The following is a 21,755-nucleotide window of genomic DNA, read 5'->3' as shown; positions in this document are numbered from 1 at the left end:
CCTCCCTCCCTTCCTTCCCTCTCTCCCTCTTTCTCCCTCCCTCCCTCCCTCCATTCCCTTCCTTCCTTCCTTCCTTCCTTCCTTCCTTCCTTCCTTCCTTCCTTATTATTCCTTCCTTCTTTACTTCCTTCCTTCCATCCATCCTTCCCTTCAGTTCTTCCATCCTTCCTTCCTTACCTTTTCCTTCCATTCTTCTTTCCTTCCTTACCTTTTCCTTCCATTCTTCTTTCCTTCCTTTCACCCTTTCACCCTTTCTTCCTTCCCTTTTGTCTTTCCTTCCTTCTTTTTTCCTTCCTCCTTAACTCCCCCTCCCTTCCTTACATCCCTCTTTCTCCTTCCATCTTTCCATTCCACCCTTTCATCCATCCTTCCTTCCCTCTTCCCTCCCTCCTTCCCACTCTCCCTCTTTCTCCTCCCTCCCTCCATCTCTCCCTTTTGTCTTTTCTTCCTTCTCTCTTTTCTCCCTCCCTCCCTCTTTCTCCCTGTCTCCATTCCTTCCACCCTTTCATCCTTCTTTCCTTCCTTCTTCACTTCCTTCCTTCCATCCTTCTCTTCTTTCCTTATCTATTCCTTCCATCCTTCTTTCCTTCCTTCCAACCCTTTCTTTGTTTCTCCCTTCCCTTTTGTCTTTCCTTCCTTCTCTTTTTCCTTCCTCCTTAATTCCCTTCCTTGCCTCTCTATTTCTCCTTCCATCTTTCCATTCCACCCTTTCATCCATCCTTCCTTTCCTCTTTCCTTCTTTCTTGCCTCTCTCCCTCTTTCTCCTTCCTTCCTTCCTTCCTTCCTTCCTTCCTTCCTTCCTTCCTTCTTTCCTTCCTTCCATCCTTTCCTTAGTCCCCTTAGTATGAAGTGCTAGCATATGGCTCCTGAGTTAGAAAGTTTGCCCATGCCTGGTTTAACCCATTGCGCCTCTGTGGCTCCTTCTGAGTTGAGAGTATGTGACTTGTCCAAGGATACCCAGTCAATATCATAGTCAAAACATGATTTGAACCCTGGTTTCTCGTGCAATTGCACGAGAAACCCTCATATTCTAGTGCCCAAACTGCAGTATGCTGCGTGCATAACACGTCATGTCATTGCTGGATGATGTGTCCGAATTTCAGGTTTTGGCCAGAAGAATCCTGAACTGGCGACTCTATACTGACCTTGGAATTATAACTAACTTATTACTTTTAAAGAGAAGTAGCATGGGAAGATTGGTGTTGAATAAGCCAGTTCGGACATACTGTTCTCTGTGTATGAGACATTGCTATAGCAGGATTTGGGCTTGTCTCTGTGTTTCTCTCTCTCTCCTGTTTCCTCTTTTTCATGTGGCATTGGTGGTGCTGGAGAGATTGAAAGTTTCCATTTTTGGTTTTGAGTAAAACCACACTTTCCCATTTTGTTTGCATTCTTTGGATGACACCCCAAGGTTTTCAATTGACATCTGCCTGTGACTCAGCTCTCTGTCCAGGGAGCACAAAGTCTAAAGTTTTAAAGGTGTTGCTATAGCCCCTTCCCTTACTTCTTTTTAAAACCTGTAAACTTGGCTTCATATGAAATGCTCCACATTCTCTGCCCATCCTCTCCCCTTTTCTTCCTCTTCCTTATCTTGCCTTGACCCAGTCAGCCTTTGACTGAACTCAAGGACGTGCTGAAATAGTTAGAGAGTGACTCTGTGCAAATAATCGCTTATGAAAGATTTGATTTATAAGTTGGCCACCTCTGACTGCACTCATTGTGGCCCCATCTACACTTCCATTATAATGAAGAGTGAACTGGATTATATGACAGTGTAGACTCATATAATCCTTTTCAATTCAGTTCAATCTGCATTCTATGAGTCGAAATCAGGCATGGGCCAACTTGGGCCCTCCAGGTTTTTTGGACTTCAACTCCCACAATTCCTAACATGGGATAAGTTTAAAGCAGTGTTTTTCAACCTTCCTAATGCCTCGACCCCTTAGTACAGTTCCTCGTGTTGTGGTGAATCGTAATGTAAATATCTGATATGCAGGATGTATTTTCATTCACTGGACCAAATTTGGCACAAATACTTGATATGCCCATTTTTGAATACTGGTGAGATGGTGGGGGGGGGGGGGGGGGATTGATTTTGTCATTTGGGAGTTATAGTTGCTGGGATTTATAGTTAACCTACAATCAAACAACATTCCAAACTCCACCAATGAAGTAAGTGAACCAAACTTGGCATGACCAACAGAAAATACTGGAAGGGTTTGGTGGGCATTGACCTTGAGTTTTGGAGTTGGAGTTCAATTGCATTCAGAGAGCATTATGGACTCAAACAATGATGGATCTGGACTTGGCATGGATACTCCAATTGCCCAAATGTGAACACTGGTGGAGTTTGGAGAAAATAGACCTTGACATTTGGGAGTTGTAGTTGCTGGGATTTATAGTTCACCTACAATCAAAGAATCCCCATGACCAACAGAAACGAACCCACACGATCTCTTCCATCATCTGGAGAGGCTCTGCTTGCGCTCCCACCACCAATGCAAGCGCGATTGGTGGGGACAAGGGAGAGGGCCTTCTCGGTGGTGGCCCCACGACTCTGGAACTCACTCCTCAAGGACATTAGGCATGCCCCAACTCTGGCAGTCTTTAGGGGGAGCCTGAAAACATGGTTGTTTCAGTGTGCCTTCCTAGAATAAGGAAACTCCCAGCAATATGTCCCTAAAAGCACTTTATTAGTGATCTAGGATTGTCTGCACATTTCATCCCTCTCCAAAACCTCTTTCCTAGTTATATGTCACCTTGTCATGCCCAGCATTATTATTTTTTAATTTTAATTATTACATTTGGCCCAGCCATAGGTTTTTAAACATCGTCGTGTTATTGTTAATGTGTATTGCTTATTTTCTGCTTATGAGTTTTTTTTATTGTTTTGTATTACTCGGCCTCATGTAAGCCACACCGAGTCCCTTGGGGAGATGGTAGCAGGGTACAAATAAAGTCTTATAATAATAATAATAATTATTATTATTATTATTATTATTATTTTCAGTTGGTCTTTGGCAAGCCCTCTGACACCCCTGCATGGTCCCCCCACAGGGGTCCCGATTCCCAGGTTGAAAAAAAAACTGGTTTAAAATCAGTGGTGGAGAACCTGGATAGATGGGGAGGCTAGGTTTTTTTTGCCCCAAAACCACTCATGGACGGAAAAAAATGAAGTGAAAACAAAAACAAATCAGAAGTCATGCAGACTTTGAAAAATAGTTTTTGTTTTTGTTTTAAAAAGCGAAACAGAGTAGGTTGACTTCTATATAAAAATGAAGTGTTGCTTCTGCAGACTTCAATCATAGCCAATTCACCTTTTCTTTTGGCAGAAAAAATATTTCTTTGAGGGTTCACATATGGCTCTGTTTGTTGCAGGTCTGTCTGCCTTTGCTGGCATTGGAAGGTTGGCTGCCTTCCAGATAACACTTCATCCTTGCTGAAAACATGGCAACCACAAGTAGTAGAAAACAAAACAGAATTAATAGTAAAATATATGGCCATCACGGTGGCTGCTAAATGATAAGCTGCTCCTTCTACATCTTAGTTATTCTGGTCAAATTTCCAGGTCTTCATCTCTTAGGAACTGTGTGCTTCCCTTAGCATAGTCCTTCTTCTCTACATTCTTTGATCTTATGACAAGCTCTCTGTGATGCTCCAGTACAATGAAATAGAAAATATCTATAAAGTTCAAAAGTTTGAACATGTTTAATCTCTGGCCCCTTCTACACTGCCATATAAAATCCAGATTATCTGCTTTGAACTGGATTATATGGCAGTGTAGTCTCAAACAATCCAATTCAAAGTAGATATGTATTGTCGAAGGCTTTCATGGCCGGAATCACTGGGTTGTTGTAGGGTTTTTCAGGCTGTATGGCGATGTTCTAGAGGCATTCTCTCCTGACGTTTCACCTGCATCTATGGCAAGCATCCTCAGAGGTAATGAGGTCTGTTGGAACTAGGAAAAAGGGTTTATATATCTGTGGAATGACCAGGGTGGGGCAAAGGACTCTTGTCTGTTGGAGCTAGGTGTGAATGTTTCAACTGACCACCTTGATTAGCATTTGATGGCCTGGCAGTGCCAGGAGCAATCTTTAGTTGAGAGGTGATTAGATGTCCCAGATTGTTTCCCTTCTGCTGTTTTGCTGTAATTTTAGAGTTTTTTTTTAATACTGGTAGCCAGATTTTGTTCATTTTCATGGTTTCCTCCTTTCTGTTGAAATTGTCCACATGCTTGTGGATTTCAATGGCTTCTCTATGTAGTCTGACATGGTGGTTGTGAGAGTGGTTCAGCATTTCTGTGTTCTCAAATAAAATGCTGTGTCCAGGTTGGTTCATCAGGTGCTCTGCTATGGCTGACTTCTCTGGTTGAAGTAGTCTGCAGTGCCTTTCATGTTCCTTGATTCGTGTTTGGGCAATGCTGCTGCGTTTGGTGGTCCCTCTGTAGACTTGTCCATAGCTGCATAATATACGGTAGACTCCTGCAGAAGTGAGAGGATCCCTCTTGTCCTTTGCTGAATGTAGCATTTGTTGGATTTTCTTGGTGAGTCTGTAGATAGTTTGTATGTTGTGTTTCCTCATCAGCTTCCCTATGCTGTCAGTGGTTCCCTTGATGTATGGCAAGAACTCTTTTCCTCTGCGTAGAAAGTAGATACTCAAAGTAGATAATATGATTTGTCTGCTTTGATTTGTTTGTTTGTTCGGTTGCATGCTACAAGTCATTTCTGGTGTGAGACAATCAGCCGTCTACAAAGACATTGTTCAAGGGATGCCCAGATGTGTTGCAATCTTGCATGGAGTCTTCTCCCATGTCCTCCTTGGAATCGTAACCAGACACAGTGAAGACATCTACCCTTGCGCTGTGCTGCTCTGCTGCTGAATATGCATACCCAGTATGGAACACATCTCACCCTGTTAAAATAGTGGACGTGGCATTTAATGAAACATGCCGCATTATCACAGGATGTCTACCTGTGGCATCCAGCCCCATACCATTGGATAAATTATACTGGTATTGCACCACCTGACATCTTTCAGCAGCCATCAATGAAAGGACCAAGGCATTGACATCTTTGGCCCATTCTATATTGGGATATCAGCCAGCATGCCAACGCCTTAAATCAAGAAATAGCTTTCCAAGATCTACAAAGATATTCACAGGAACACCTCAGCAAGTGAGAGTCCAAAAGTGACATACTAAAACCCGGAACCTCAATCCATGGCTAATACCAGATGAGAAACTCCCCCCTAGGCATGCTCTTATTTATTATTTATTTATTTACTGTATTTATATTCCACCCTTCTCACCCCGCAGGGGACTCAGGGCAGATTACAATGCACATATACATGGCAAACATTCAATGTCAGTTAAACATACAATATACAGATAGACACAGAGGCAAGTTAACATTCCAGCTTTTCCAGCTTCGTGCTCGATTCTGGCCACAGGGGGAGCTGCTGCTTCACCATCCATTTGTGACACTGAGTCCTTTGATGGAGTACTTCCTCATTCCTCTACACTCTGCTGGAAGGTTTTATGGCGTCATAAATTAGTTAAATTAGCCTCCCTGCATAAAGCGGTACCTAAATTTCCTACTTGACAGAGGCAACTGAGTTGCGGGCTGCATAGGCTGACAGTAAGCTAGACAAATGGGCAGAAGCTCACTATGACCTGGGCTGCCTCTGAACTCATGATCTCTTGGTCAGTAGTGATTTAATGCAGCTGGCTATCAGCTAGTTGTGTCACAGCCCCATCTTACATGCTCTAAGTCCCAATTCTTGGGCAGGGGGAGTGGAGAAATACTACTACTGCTGCTAATAATAATTTCCATCCTTCCCTGATGATCCCAGGCTTTGCCTTCTTGTTGTGTTTTGTTCATACCAAGTGTGAGCAACTTTGGTAGCTGATTTCTTCCCAGGGTCTCCCATGGGCTGCTACATCTGATGTTCCCACACTGTTGAATTTTGGTAGCTTTCAATGCCAAATTTCAGCAGCAACCCACACATATAAAAAAAATCCTCAAAAACCGCTTCTTTTTAGGTTTTCCTGATTAGCAGCCAACCTTGAGTGGAAAACCACAAAGCTTTTTACAAATGTTTCCTGCTTGTTTTAAAAGACCTTTTGCAGTTTATTGTAGAAATTTGAGAGGATGGTTGGGTTGGCTGGCCAGGGACAAGAAAGGTGTTCCCTTGCCTTGATATTGAGATTGTGGAAGCAGAACCTACATTGGTACATATAGAATTCTCTCAGGTTCCAAAAACATATGACAGAGACAAGATTCAGCATTCTTCTTGTTGGCTGATCATTTGTTTTACCTGTATGGTCACCATACATGTCAACATGCGCTGACATTGTTAATGAGATACTTAAGGCTCTGTTGTCAGATTCCCCTTTTCTACTGTTTTCAGTTTTACATAGCATTATATCCTGCTTCATCAGGTTATGTGATTTATGATATGTTCGTGATAGTATCAGTTTCAGGCTTGATTTGATGCTAGATGTCGTGGTGCTAGAGGACCACCAAAAGGACAAATTAATGGATCCAAATCTTTTTGATGGTCTTCTCGCACCACAATGCAAGTCAGTTGGCACATGTGATCTTGGGTTTTGGTTCGCAATTACGTCTTTGTATTTGAGGACTTTATTTGGTTCATTTATGAGGGTTGAATGAAAAGTAATGCCTCTACCTTCGTAACTCCTCAACAGATGTCAGTACTGGTATGCGGCAGGTACTGGCTTGTTCAGTAGACTCTCCTCTACAGTTCCATTTTGGCGGGAAGCCTTAGCATTGAACAGTTGTGTTGTTAAAGTGCGAAGTATGGAACTCTGAGTAGATGGTCGGTCAATGCGACTTAAGCAACGTGCAGTCATTGAATTCTTGACAACAGAAGGTGTCACCCCAAAGGAGATTCATCAGAGAATGCAAGCTGTTTATGGTGATTGTGTTGATGTGAGTACTGTGCATCATAGTGCGAGTAAGTTTAAAGATGTTGAGGTGGGAACATCTGACTTATGTGACAAAGAGTTGGACATCCTGTGATAGCAGCCACTGAGTTTCACAAGCAGAAGGTTGACAGATTGATTCAGGATGATCATCATATCACCCAGAGAGAAATTTCAAGCATAATCGGCATTTCACACGAATGTGTGGGTCACATTATTGCTTTGCTTGGCTATCGGAAGATCTGTGCACGATGGGTTGCGGAAACAGTGTTGGGTTCTTCTGTGACAGCTTCAGAAAACTTGTTAATCGTTGACAGAAATGTATCCAATTGTCTGGGGATTCTGTGGAACAGTGAATAGTGGTAGTTAAAGAGGACATTCTAAGGATTATTTCTGTGTTTGATTTATTAAAATATTCCCATCCAAACCCAAGTAACAAAGGTGGAGGCATTATTTTTCATTCAACCCTTGTATAACCGCCCTTCTACATTTAGAGTGCATCTACACTTTAGAATTATCAGCACTTTAACTGCCATGGCTCAATAATATAGAAGTATAGGAGTTATATTTCTACCAGGTCTTTAGCCTTCTCTCACCAAACTACAATGCCCATGATTACACAGACTTGAACCATGGCAGTTCTGGTGGTGTCAAACTGCATTGGCTCTACAACATAGTTGTATTCCTAATCTTCTTCTCAAAGATTTTGCCGTCCTGATTGCAAAATCCCTTTTCTTTTCAGTCTGCTTTGCCAATTCTTCTTTCCAAACACATACAGCGCTTTCATTGTCTTTGGTCAAAATAGCACTCTCAACTCCCCACTTTCCTATAAATGTTTTTATTACCTTGTTTAAACACATTCAATCCTCTTCTGTCTCATGGGTGCCTGAAAGGAGCAACGAAAAACACGGAAACACTGGAAACACACCTTCATTATGTCCCATATGTTTTGGCAGTCAAAACCTTCTTTGAGGAATGGTCAAACACAATGCATGAGCAAAAGCAAGAGGCACATTGGTTGGGAAGGACCTGGGCTTCTTCGTTTATCCTGTTTTGTCAACCTGCCAAGCTAATGTTGGTTTTAATTGCCATCTTTCTCCTCCCTTTTCCTGTCCTGGAGCTAGTTTTGTCCTTGGGCGGGAGCAAGACCTAAAGAAATCATTGGCCCTCCATTGAAGGATGTTCTGTGGTTTTAAAGGAGGGAGATGCTACAGCAAAGAGGCGGAAGGGGGAAATTGGGCATTTAAAAGACTCAAAAGTCTACCCAGATATTTTTTTTCTTAGCTGCCTTCATTTTATTAGTTGCACTTGTTATTTACCATATGTACTGTTCCGTCTCCCAGGAGCCTGATTTGTCTTACTTTACAGTTGCTTGAGGTTGCTCCCTCTTGCATTTTCTCCCAGGGCTGCTGCAGCTTTGCAAGAGCCTTGAAAGTTAATAGTATCAGAGTCTGCAAAGCCAGTCTGCAGGCCTCCTTTGCAGCTCTTGGTTCAGAAAGGTATCTCTTTGGGTCTAGGGACCGCCTTTTCTCCCAGGGAAAATATCTCCATTTTGGAATCTCCCCTGCCTTTTCAGTTTTTAGAGGAAAGACTTCAGACGTGCTGATGGTTAGGCAGGTAGCTCTGGGAAAACCATTGCAAAAACTATACATTATATATTGAGTATTAAGCTATACATTATATATTGTGTATTGTATATCAAGCTATATTAATATAGATAGTATATTGTGTATTGAGCTGTATTGAGATACTATAGATAGATAAGCTCAATTGAGAAGATTTAGTTATATAGTTATATAGAGAGAATCTTCACTGCTTTGTCTCCAGAACTAACCTTAAGCTATAGATAGAGAAAAACCCTGCTTTTTTCTAACCATAACAGCTTAGGGTTAGGGTGGAAAGATTCCAGAATCTTATCTGCCATCTGGGGAAAAGGTTACCTCAGTAACTGAAGGAAAGAAAGGATATCTCTGTGGTTTCATCTATTGACTGTTTGTTTGCAACTTTGATGAACTGTGCCAAGTCTGCAAGGACTTTGTATAAATAAATATCCTTTTTTGATGTTTAAAACCAGTAAAGGCCTCAGTTGCGGAGTATCTCAAGCTTCTCAAGAAAGACACCCGCAGTTCGCTCAGACATATTGCAATTTTATTTTTTATAGTGTCTGGGTGGATGACACATATACTCAAGTATAAGCCTACCCAAATATAAGTCGAGGCACCTAATTTTGCCACAAAAAAGTGGGAAAACATATCTACTTGCGTATAAGCCAAGGGTGGGAAATGCAGCAGTTACTGATAAATTTCAGAATAAAAGTTGATACCAATAAAATTACATTAATTGAGGCATCAGTAGGTTAAATGTTTTTTAATATTTACATAACGCTGTAATTTAAGATAAGACTGTCCAACTCTGATTAAACCATTATTCTAACCTTCTTCAATGTGAATGTGCTTATGTATCCTTCCAATAATAATAAAGAGAGTAAAATAATGGATATGTAATAATAACAGTGATAGATGGATGGCATCCTTGAAGTGACCGGCTTGATGTTGAAGGAGCTGGGGGTGGTGATGACTGACAGGGAGCTCTGGCGTGGGATGGTTCATGAGGTCATGAAGAGTCAGAAGTGACTGAACGAATAAACAACAACAACAATAACAGTAATAATAGAGTAAAATAAAAAACGTGCTTATGTATCCTTCCAATAATAATAGAGTAAAATAATAAATGTAATAATAATAATACAGTAAAATAATAGAAATTGAGATAATAACAGTAATAATACAGTAAAATAATAAATGTAATAATAATAATAGACTAAAATGATAAATAACTTTGACTATAAATAACTTTTGAGTATAAACTAATGGGGACTTTTTCAGCCTAAAAATGGCTGAAAAACTTGGCTTCTACTCAAGTATGTATGGTAATCATTTTTTGTCAGCTACCTGAACCAGAAGTTTTTTAGGTTCTTGTGGGTTTTTTTGGGCTATATGGCCATGTTCTAGAGGCATTTTCTCCTGACCTTCGCCTGCATCTATGGCAAGCATCCTCAGAGGTAGTGAAGTCTGTTGGAATTAGAAAAAATGGGTTTATATATCTGTGGAATGACTGGGGTGGGGCAAAGAGCTGAATATGAATGTTTCAACTGACCACCTTCATTAGCATTTGAAGGTCTGGCTGAGCCTGGGGGAATCTTTTGTTGAGAGGTGTTAATGAAGGTGGTCAGTTGAAACATTCACACCCAGCTCTAGCAGAGAAGAGCTCATTGCCTCACCCCAGTCATTCCACAGATATATAAACCCATTTTCCTAATTCCAATGGACCTCACTACCTCTGAGGATGCTTGCCATAGATGCAGGCGAAACGTCAGGAGAAAATGCCTCTAGAACATGGCCATATAGCCTGAAAACCCCCACAAGAACCTAGTGATTCCAGCCATGAAAGCCTTCAACAATACAGAAGTTTTTTTCTTGCAGAAATATTATATTTCTTGGATATCAACTACTGGAGTGCCTCAGCTGGTATTCCTGCTGACTATAGGGTTTTGGACTGTAACATTTTCTGAGCTTTTTGGCCTGAGGTCTCTGTCCTCAAAGGATAACCTTGATTGCTTCCTCCTTGATTGTATCTTCCTCTCCTTTTGCCTTTTAAAATATTGATTTGCAGTTCACATGCTGTGTTTTCTGTTTTTCTTGCCCTTAGTTTGAATTCAATTTGGAGTTTCATGTTGTGTTTCATTGGCTTACTATAATACTTTATTTCTATCCTGCCCTCTCTCCCCGGAGGAACTCAAAGGTCTGCTGGGTGGTATGTGTTATATATAGGCTACAAAATTAAATCGATTAATTGGTTTGAATGCCACTTTCCTCTCATTGTAGAGCCCTCCAGATGTTCTGGACTCCAGTTTTTATCAACCATTAGCCTGTTTGGCTGTTTACAAGGAATTATGGTATATGGAGGCATGCACCCTGAGGGAAGCTGGGTTACATGAATTGATGATATTTTTAATTAGATTAAACAGTGCCCCTTTCTAATGGGGCAAGAGTTTTAAGCCACTTTGAGTTTTCTTTGTAGAGTGAAAAAACTGGATACAACAACGAATAATAATAATAATAATAATAATAATAATAATAATAATAATTTTAAGTATATGTGTATACATTTATTTATTTATTTACAGTATTTATATCCCACCCTTCTCGTCCCACAGGGGACTCAGGGCAGATTACAATATACATATACATGACAAACATTCAGTGGCATAGACACACAGCATATATAGACAGACACACAGAGACAATTTAACATTCCAGCTTCATGAGGGTATTCTGGTCATCGGGGAGCTGTCATTTCACCATCCACTGATGGAGTACTTCCTCATTCTTTTGCTTGCTTGCTGGAGATTTTATGGCGCCGTAAATTAGTTAAAGGTAAAAGTTTTCCCCTGACATTAAGTCCAGTTGTGTTCGATTCTGGTGCTCATCTCGATTTCTAAGCTGAAGAGTCGGTGTTGTCTACAGACACCTCCAAAGTCATGTGGCTGGCATGACTGCATGGAGCGTCATTGCCTTCCAGCTGGAGCGGCACCTATTGATCTGCTCACTTTTGCCTGTTTTTGAACTATTAGATTGGCAGAAGCTGGGGCTAACAGCAGGAGCTCACTCCGCTCCCCAGATTTGAACTGGCGACGTTTTTGGTCAGCATGTTCAGCAGCTCAGTGGTTTGACCTGATGAAGTACTTTGGCCACATCATGAGAAGAAAGGAAAGCTTAGCGAAGACAATGATGCTGGGGAAAATGGAAGGAAAAAGGAAGAGGGGCCGACCAAGGGCAAGATGGATGGATGGTATCCTTGAAGTGACTGGATTGACCTTGAAGGAGCTGGGGGTGGTGCCGACCAAAAGGGAGCTATGGCGTGGAGTGGTCCATGAAGTCACAAAGAGTTGGAAATGACTGAACGAATGAACAACAAACCCCCGGGGGCAAGATTTAAAGATAAAGATTCATAAGGAACCCTAAATTAACAGGGTTTACGTTTCTAGATTTCACATGGATACATGAGACTGCAGATAAGAGGGAGTCATATTGAAATGGAGGATTTCCATAAGGTTGTGCAGGTGGAAGAAGGCTGCAACAGATTTAGAAACCACCACCATTGTGTTAACCATGCCATTGGTTGGGACTTCACTCTGTGAAGACTGTGTGTTGATCGGCTGTGCACTACCCTTCACATTAAAAAAAAACACACACGCACAGGCGTCTTCCAAGAAAAATAAAACAAAAAAGTTCTTCTAAGCTGGATTACCCAGATAAGTCATATTTTGTTGGACGTGGATAAGTGAAACCTTGATTTATGCATTAAGTCAATAGTAGCGTACCATCTTAAAAGATGAAATACTTTTTATTTGGTGATGCTTCAAGTCATATATTTGGGTGAGAAATGACAATTTCCCTCTCCAATTAGAAGTAAGTCTCCCCAAATGAAATTTCTCATCAGTCTGCAAATCTGTAGTGTTGTAGGGCAGGGGACAATGGAAATAATTAACACCCAGAATGCCCTTGCCACAAATCAATATGTAAGAGTACCGCTTTCAGCTTTCTGGGTACTCACCTACATGGATTCCAAGAATTAAATACAAAGCAGGAGTCAAAATGCAAAACAGGTGCTATATGAAAGAGCAAATGCAAGGATAGATTTTCTGGCCAAAATCATAACACGTAGTCCATCCTCCAGGAAATAAAGCCCGACTGCTCACTGGAGGGAAGGATACTAGAGACAAAGTTGAAATACTTTGGCCACATCATGAGGAGACAGCAAAGCCTAGGGAAGACAATGATGCTGGGGAAAGTGGAAGGCAAAAGGAAGAGGGGCTGACCAAGGGCAAGATGGATGGATGGCATCCTTGAAGTGACTGGACTGACCTTGAAGGAGCTGGGGGTGGTGACGGCCGACAGGGAGCTCTGGCGTGGGCTGGTCCATGAGGTCATGAAGAGTCGGAGACGACTGAATGAATGAACAACAACAACAGGCTGATTTAATGTGTATGGCAAATAATAAGACAGTTGGAAGACACCAAAAAGGCCATCCAGTCCAACCTCATTCTCCTATGCAGGAACACACAATCAAAGTACTCCCAACAGATGGCCTTCCAGCCTCTGCTTGAGAACCTCCAGAGAAGGAGACTCCATCACGCTCCCAGGCAGCAAGCATGTCTTACTGCCAGAGATCTCTTGCCATAAAGATGTTCCTCCTAATGTTTAGGTGGAATCTTCTTTCCCGCGATTTGAATCAATTGCTTCGTATTCTAGTCGCTAGAGCAGAAGAAAGCCCGTTTGCCTGCTTCTCAATGTGACATCCTTTCAAATATTTAAACATAGCTATCATGTCCCCTCTCGACCTTTCTTCTCCAAACTGAACATACTCAGTTTTGTGTTGTCGAAGGCTTTCATGGCCGGACTCATTGGGTTGTTCTAAGTTTTTTGGGCTGTATAGTCATGTTCCAGAAGCATTATCTCCTGACATTTTGCATGCATCTATGGCAGACATCCTCATTCTATGGATGCCTGCCATAAATACAGGCAAAACATCAGGAGAGAATGTTTCTGGAACATGGCCGCACAGCCTGAAAAACTTACAGCAACCCAATACTCAGCTTTGGTCACCATGACCACTGGCCAAAGCAGTCGGGAGATTCTGGAAGCTGTGGACTGGAAGCAAGGGTGCTTTCCCAAGCTCTGGATTTGTTTAACACAAGCAAAGACTGGTGTGTAGTCACCTCCCATAGGGATTCCAGCAGCAAATCCATTTATATAGTGCTGGCAGACTTCCATGTCAAACATAAGGCAACACAAAAGCTCCCTCGCTTCTTTTGGAATCAGTAAAATCTTGCTCTTTTTATGTTTGATTTACACACTCCAATATTTCTGCCTACTTCACTGGCAGAGCTAATCTTCCCGTCACATTTATAGCATCTGCTTTCCCCTTCCCTGCCTTCTGCTTTTTCTTTTTCTTTAAAGGTCACTGCCATGGTTTCTTCATTTAAATTGGACCAAGACCAAATAGGTAGAATACTGTTTCCCTAGAGATTTGGTATCTGGGGCAATATTTTTCTCTCACCCAAACTTGGAAGCAACGTCTTTGCCAAAAAGATAATTATACATTTATTGTTGATGTTGATGTGCTTTCAAGTCATTTCTGACCCCTGGGGATCTTAAGATGACTCTATCAGAGGGTTTTCTTGGCAAGGTTTTTCTTGGCAAGGTTTTTGCCTTCCATTGTACCTGTGGATTTCATGTCTGAGTGGGGATTCAAACTCCTATCTGTGGAGTCAGAGATCAGTGCTCAAACCACTACACCCCAAATGAAGGAGCACCAATGTATGGGCACTCCAAATACACAAGCGTAGGAGTTTCCTCAATGGTCCTTGAACAATGGCCAACACAAGTACACCCTCCACCTTTAACAGCTATGGAAGAGAGTTGGAAGAGACTACAAGGGCCATCCAGCCCAACACCCAGAATCAAAGCATCCCCAATAGATGGCCATCCGCCCTCTGCTTGGAAACCTCCAGAGAATTGAAATACAGTGATCCCTTGATACTGAGTGGAGAAGACCACAAAGTTACTAAAGTACTAAAGTTACTAAAGTTTGGAAAGAAACAGATGGGAACGTAGTTGTCACCAAGCCATCAAATGCTAATGTGCTGCCCAAGGTTAGATTTGAAAAACAATAATATTCAGAAATGGGATTACCAAACTTTAAAATAAAGTTATATGAGCTGGGAAGATGGTGCTACATCACATTCTTCCATCTATGTGGAACCTTTGGTCTCCACTGGGCTTCAGGACCTGCATAGATACCAAAATCCATGGAGTCTCAATACTAATACCAATCATTTTCTTTATTACCCACCTCTCCTTATGGCATGAGGTGGGGCACAACATAGTTAAAATACATTCCATTTTATATTTCTATGGAAGACACATATTGAAATACATAAAACAAAGATTAAAACACAGTAGGCACAGAACGTGAATGTAAAAGTTATAGTTAAAAACTGACTGGGTTGCCATGAAACTGACTGGGTTGCCATGTCAAAGGACAACATATAAAAACTGACTGTTAGGCCTTCCAGAAGTTACAAGTCTTCAGGTGTGTTTAAAATTGATTTGTTTGTCAGAATTCTCCTGGCAGGTCATTCCACAGCCTTGGGTCTACTGATGGTTGTCAGTTGGCTTTGGTTGGTTGGGATAAATGGAAAACCCAGGGGACCGAAATGGCTGGGATGGATTGTACAGACAAAGACAATCCTGTAGGTAACATGGACCCAAACCCTGTAAGGCTTTAAAAGTCAAAGCCAACACTTTGCATTTTACCTGGAAATGAATTGACAACCAATGGGATGACTTTAATATGACCATTATAGGCTCACTCCTAGATGTTCCTGTAACTAGTCTCTTTATATCAGTGGTTCCCAACTTTTTTTGACCAGGGACCACTCTCCAACATTAACACCAAAATGGTTGTGAATCAGTTTTTGATCAACTTTCGATTCGGGTTGGTTATTTGAGGTGCTGATTCAGAAAATTGCATTGGATAGACTACATCAGCTCTAGTTTCTGATATATAACATATGCCATCAAGTTGTCGCCATCTACGGAAAACCATATTTAATAAGCCTCAGCACTATAAGAGGATTTTGCAAGACCAGTCACTCTCATTGCAATGGTGTATTTATTTATTTACAGTATTTATATACCACTTTGCAGTAACAGTGAGGCCGCAGATCATATTTTAGTTCATGCGGACCACTGGTGGTCCACATACCACAGGTTGGGAACCACTATTTTGTTTACAAAGGCATAGTAAAAATGGTGCCCCTTATATAAAATGGTAAAACCAAGGCTTGCTTTGGGGATTTAAAAAAATATTTTCAATCCATAGATGGTGAAATCTGTAGATGCAGAACCTGTGGATATGAAGGGCATTTTGTACAGATAAGCTTAAGAACCATTCTATACATTTCTTAGTATCAGATAGTATACTGTATTTTTCTGTATTATTTCCTCCTAGATTTGAACCAATTGCATATTTAAAGAAGAACTTGGTAATATTTCTTCTTGGGATGCAAGTTCCAAAACTTCCCAGTTGGCATGATCATTGGCTGTATTGACTAGAAAAGAGATTTCTGGAAGCATTTTCCTTAAAAAGTAGTTTTCCAAGCTCTCTTTTTAATGGATCCTTCATGAAAATAAATTGATTGCATGTAGATAGCTGATGTGCTTTGAAAAAGGGATTTAGGTTACTTATCTCCTTGATATGCTAATATCCTGTGTTTGGGGAATTGTTGTTGTTGTTCTCATATGACAGAGTATCTAAACATGTAATATTCTTTCCCCCATGGGCAGAATAATTTGGTTAAAGTCCAGGAAAAACAGAATCATTTAGTTCTGCTGCTGCATGTGTAGATCGGTCCCGCGATTATAACAACAACGAAAAATAAGTTTTTATAACAATTGCTGGCAGCAGTTTTATCCTGCCCCTGTAGCTTCTCGCGTGTCCAAAAATAAAACAGGCACAGTCTCTGTTTAACATTAAAAATGAAACCAGAAGCCAGCGGTGCAAAGCTTTTAACAAATCTGCCGTTTTATCTCTGAGATGGTTCTTCCAACTTGGCCTCTTTCTTGAAGCTTAATAGTTGATTGCTGGGAATGTTCTTTTGCATGTATGGAAAAGCCTGGCCACACAGACAGGAAATAAAAAATCTTCTTGGCTGGATTATAAAAAGTGCTCAAGACAAACAATTGGAAAATGCTTCTCAATACAAATTATTGCAACTCCTTAGAGTTTTAGCAGTATGGCATGGTATACATGTGTGAAACTGAAAATCTATGGACCAAATCTGACACTACCATGTAATTTTATGTGACTCTCCAGATCAGGCATGGGCAAACTTTGGCACTCCAGGTTTTTTGGACTTCAATTCCTACAATTCCTAACAACCTGACTTTAAAATGTCCTTTAACCTTTCCTGATCCTCAGAATCATAAGTGTTGAAGGGTTGCAATAATAATAATAATAATAATAATAATAATAATAATAATAATTTATTTGTACCCCGCTACCATCTCCCCAAGGGACTCTGTGCGGCTTACAATACAGACAATAATCAACAGTGCAAGCAATTAAAAATAAAAAACATAGACAATAAAAATATACAACATTATCAATAAGACAACACACAATTAAAAACCATTATCACCAGTCCACATGGTGGATGATCAAAAGTAATGGGAATTGTCATTCAATATCAACAGGGTAAAAACTAAAGGTAGTTGACTCTCTGTATCCGATGACTCTCCATCCATGGATTCAACAGCCCTTTGAAGGCAAACATAAGTCTGATGTGACCCTCAATGAAAATGAGTTTGTCACCCTGGCTTAGTAGATGGAAACTTGGCTTCCAATCCAATCTAATAGACAATATCTTACATTTAAATTCCACTCCTGCTAGCTTGTTTATAACTTGTTTAAGGTGGTGAGCTGTTTTGTCATGGTAGCTCTCCATTAAGAAAACTTTCAAGTGTCTAGAAACAAAAGGCTTAGAGAACAACTGCCTGATACAGTTGGCCTCCCACATTTGTGGGTTTAATTTTTGCAGATTTGATTGTGTTTTTGATTAAAATATTATTTCTAGGCATCTTATAGTCATTCAGTATCTGTTAGATGTTGGACGTAGAGTCATGGTGAAGGACCTACAGAGAATGTGTCTTCCATGATTTCATACCATTGAGCCATGGCAGTTCAAGTGGTATTCAACTGCATTAATTATACACTGTAAATCAGGCAAACTTTGGCCCTCCAGGTGTTTTGGACTTCAACTCCCACAATTCCTGACAGCCTACCGGGTGGGTACACCTGACATGCCTGGTGTACACACACACTGAGTCTCTGGAGCAATGGTTCTCAGCTTGTGGGTCCCCAGATGTTTTGGCCTTCAACTCCCAGAAATCCTAACAGCTGGTAAACTAGCTGGTAATTCTGGGAGTTATAGGCCAAAACACCTGGAGACCCACAGGTTGAGAACAATTGCTCTGGAGCACCCAAAAACAAGTTGGGTCCATCTTCAATATGACATCCTTTCAAATATTTAAACATGATCACCTTTTCACCATAAGTTCTCCAGGGTAAACATACCCAGCTCCCTAAGCCTCTCCTCAGAGGGATTCATGGTTTTGAGACCTTTGATAATTTGGGTCATCCTTCTTCAAACCCTTACCCTAACCCATGCCTGGTGTAAATACACCAGTGGTTCTCTACTTGTGGGTCCCCAGGTGTTTTGGCCTATAATTCCCAGAAATCCAAGTCATTTTAACAGCTGTTAGGGTTTCTGGGTGTTGAAGGCCAAAATATCTGGGGATCCACAGGTTGAAAATCACTACACTAGTGTTCTAGAAGAGAATCCAAAATCCCCTCCTCACACTGCAAATCCCAGGATTGCAATGGATGTTTTCATGACAGTTAAAGTGGAATCCTAATGTTGTGATTCAGGGTGTATTGCAGTGGTTCTCAACCTGTGGGTCCCCAGATGTTTTGGCCTTCAACTCCCAGAAATCCTAACAGCTGGTACAATTGGGAGTTGTAGGCCAAAACTCCTGGGGACCCACTGGTTGAGAACCACTGCTCTAGTGCTTCACCAAACTAGAAATCCCAGAATACCATTGTAGTTAAACTGGAGTGATGGTGCTATAATTGTGAAGTGTGAACGGGCCACAGTGATAATAACTTCAGCTCTTTTTACGACCGCCCCATACGAGCAGAATGGAGAAGCCCTACACTTTCTGGATATCACACTCAGATGTACTTTAGACTTGACTGTGAATATGGCCAAAGATCTTTGCCATTCTCTAACCTTCTGCAGCAGTGGACTAGAGGATACTTAATCTTTATCTAAAAATAAATAGGATCAATATTTATCAAGCCAAGCTAATACTTAGATCTAACCTTCATATATGTATGGTAGCATTTTTCAGTATTTCCATCTTGAAGCGGATTGTGTCAAAAGGCATTTCTAGAGCCATTTATATAAATAAGATTTATATGGGAATGTATAAACAGAAATGAAGGAGTACATTTTTCAAGGCGGCCTTAATTAATTTAGAGCAATCACTTACAATAAACAGCATGAACTGGGCATCTACCACAATAGGGAGTGATGTAAATTTATTGCTTTGTGTGTTGGATCAAGTTCAAATTTCTTTGGCTCCAGTCCACCTTTTCAGCAAGTTTATGGTGTATGTGTGTTTTGAAACTTTCCCTGCTTAGCTGCACAAACCTATTGTACAAGGGTGACCATGAACTTAAAAAAATCAATTTGGAAGACATTGTATGCAATTGTTAAGATGTGAATTTGTTAAAATGGATGAGACTGGAGGCCGGGAAGAGTGTTGTTGGGGAAAGCAAAATTAAACTTTGTTGCACATGAGATGTAAAGAGGTCCATTGTGGTCTCTAAGATACAGATACAGCAAGGTTGTTCTTGCCATGTCAGACTGTGTCTCTTCTTGGTTACTGTTTTAATCTTTTGTCAGCTCAGCTCCCTTTGTTTCCAACCTGCTGTAATAATTGCTGACCAAGACAAGAACTCACTAATGGGAAAGATGTAACAAAGGGGAGTGAGATGAAAATAAAAGAAGGCCCCTCAGGGTAGGTAGGAACACACACGGCTGAAAGTTCCCCAGGAGGCTCCATCCGCTTTCTAAACTTTCTCCTTCAAATCTTCGCCAGAGATCTTTGGATTGAGATCCCTTTCTTGTTTGACAGCAGTGCATTTTCCAGACATCAGGGTGAGCCAACTGTTTGAAATAGCACCCAGAAGGATAGCTTTACGACTTTGTGATTCAAAAAGAAGGCATAGTCCCTGATCAAAAAAATATCTCAAGAAAACATTGTGCCAGAAAACAGAAGCTCTTGTTTTTCCTTTCCTTTTCCTTCCTTCCTTCCTTTCATTGCAAGTATTGATTTCGTAGGAGAAACTGTCTACGCTTCCAGTTTTCATTGTTCTCTCTGTCTCTTCTTCCAGTTTGGTTGCTGAAATGCGCTCAGAGTGACTTCCAAGGGCTTCAAAACATGGAATCTACCAAAATATCACCATCTGAGGAAGAGCAGTCTTCTATGGATATCGATGACCTCCACTATTCGTTGCAAGGTAGGTTCAGCACATATTTTCTGAGTTAGTTTAATCCAGTCACGGGCAAACTTTGGACCTCCAGGTGTTTTGGACTTCAACTCCCACAATTCCTAACAGTTAGGAATTGTGGGAGTTGAAGTCCAAAACACCTGGAGGTCCAAAGTTTGCCCATGCCTGGTTTAATCTCTTGCATGTAGTGTTGCCAAACTGAAAAATAAAAATGGTCCCCGAGTATTTAATGATTATGGGAAAGAGGGACTTTCAACAAATGTTTCTAGTTACTTAGTTGCACGACAGACAACATCTGCTGTAATCCCCTTTTTTACACAATTGCATTAAGTACAAGAACTATCTCCAGTTTAGCCCTATTTATATGGCATAGAATAAAACATTCATGGAAGAATGACTCTATTGGTCAATCTAACGTAGCGTTCTGTTTGGGAGTGGGCAAAAAATTAATTTTTAGATTATTGGTCCTAGAATTATTTAGCCAGCAGGCCCAGGGACTCAGGGAGCTGTAGTCCAAAACAGTAGTAGTTACATGTTCTCACCTTGTTTCCCATAGTAGTCAACTGTATACCCAGGGACTCTGGGAGCCGTAGTCCAAGTAGCAATAGTTACATGTCATCACCCTGCTTCCCATGATCACCAACTGTATGCTTCCACAAATTGTTGAGTACTATGATTTCTAGATTGATTGTTGCTTTTCGTCCTATACAACAGGCATGGGCAAACTTTGGTCCACCAGGTGTTTTGGACTTCAACTCTCATAATTCCTACCAGCCTACCAGATGTTAGGAATTGTGGGAGTTGAAGTCCAAAACACCTGGAGGGCCAAAGTTTGCCCATGCCTGCTATACAACTTGTAATCCATGTCCAGCTGCTTCCGAACCTTTATTTAATACCTTCAAAGGCAGTGGTTTCCAACCTTTGGTTCTCCAGGTGTTTTGGACTTCAACTCCTACAATTCCTATCAGCTGGTAAGATGGCTGAGATTTTTGGAAGTTGAAGTCCAAAACACCTGGAGGACCAAAGGTCAGGAACCACTGTCCTAAGGGATTTGTCCATGACTAATTCTTCCAACGCAATGACTTTTATGTGTTTTGGATGATATGTCTTCCTCCTGGAGCCAGCAGGGATAATATTAGATACAATTGGACATGTGCGGGGCAGCTGGTATGGGACATTCCCCTCCCTTTGTTAATTATTTGCAGTTTTTTTTTTACAAAAGTGAGCCCTTGATATGTGATGGGGTTTGGTTCCAGGATCCCTTTGATGACCAAAATCCATGGATCCTCAAGTCCCATTATAGATACTGGCGTCCTTTATATATAATGACACTCAAGGTTTGCTTTTTGAATTTTTGGCGGACTATTGGATGGTTTGCTTTTTGGATGGTTGAATGTACATTAACATCTTCCTGTGAAATAATTCAAAAATGTACTAGTATTGCAATTCTATGCTTGTCTACTCTGGAGCATAACTCATTTTAGTGACAATTCAAATGTTAATTCCATGTTGATCTGGAATATCAGTATACAAGTATATATCAGTATATATATGTTAGTGTGTAATGTATTTTTGTGCTGAAGATTGTTAAATAAACTTGGATTAGCTC

The 21,755-nt window shown here is 40.9% G+C and overlaps 1 protein-coding gene across 1 annotated transcript in view; it reads left to right on the top strand.

Moving 5' to 3' along the window:
* The window catches only part of SYNE2 (spectrin repeat containing nuclear envelope protein 2), a 343,575-nt gene that overhangs the window by 18,975 nt on the left and 302,845 nt on the right, over nt 1-21,755 (top strand). The window contains exon 2 of the mRNA XM_067468497.1: nt 20,030-20,155. Within this exon, the coding sequence (XP_067324598.1) occupies nt 20,077-20,155 (79 nt within the window). The 5' untranslated portion in view covers nt 20,030-20,076. The remainder of the gene's footprint in view (nt 1-20,029; nt 20,156-21,755) is intronic.

The sequence above is a fragment of the Anolis sagrei genome, chromosome 1, assembly GCF_037176765.1.
Source record: "Anolis sagrei isolate rAnoSag1 chromosome 1, rAnoSag1.mat, whole genome shotgun sequence".
NCBI lineage: Eukaryota > Metazoa > Chordata > Lepidosauria > Squamata > Dactyloidae > Anolis > Anolis sagrei.
Note: the sequence above shows the minus strand (reverse complement) of the source record. Positions and strands in the feature narration are given on the sequence as shown.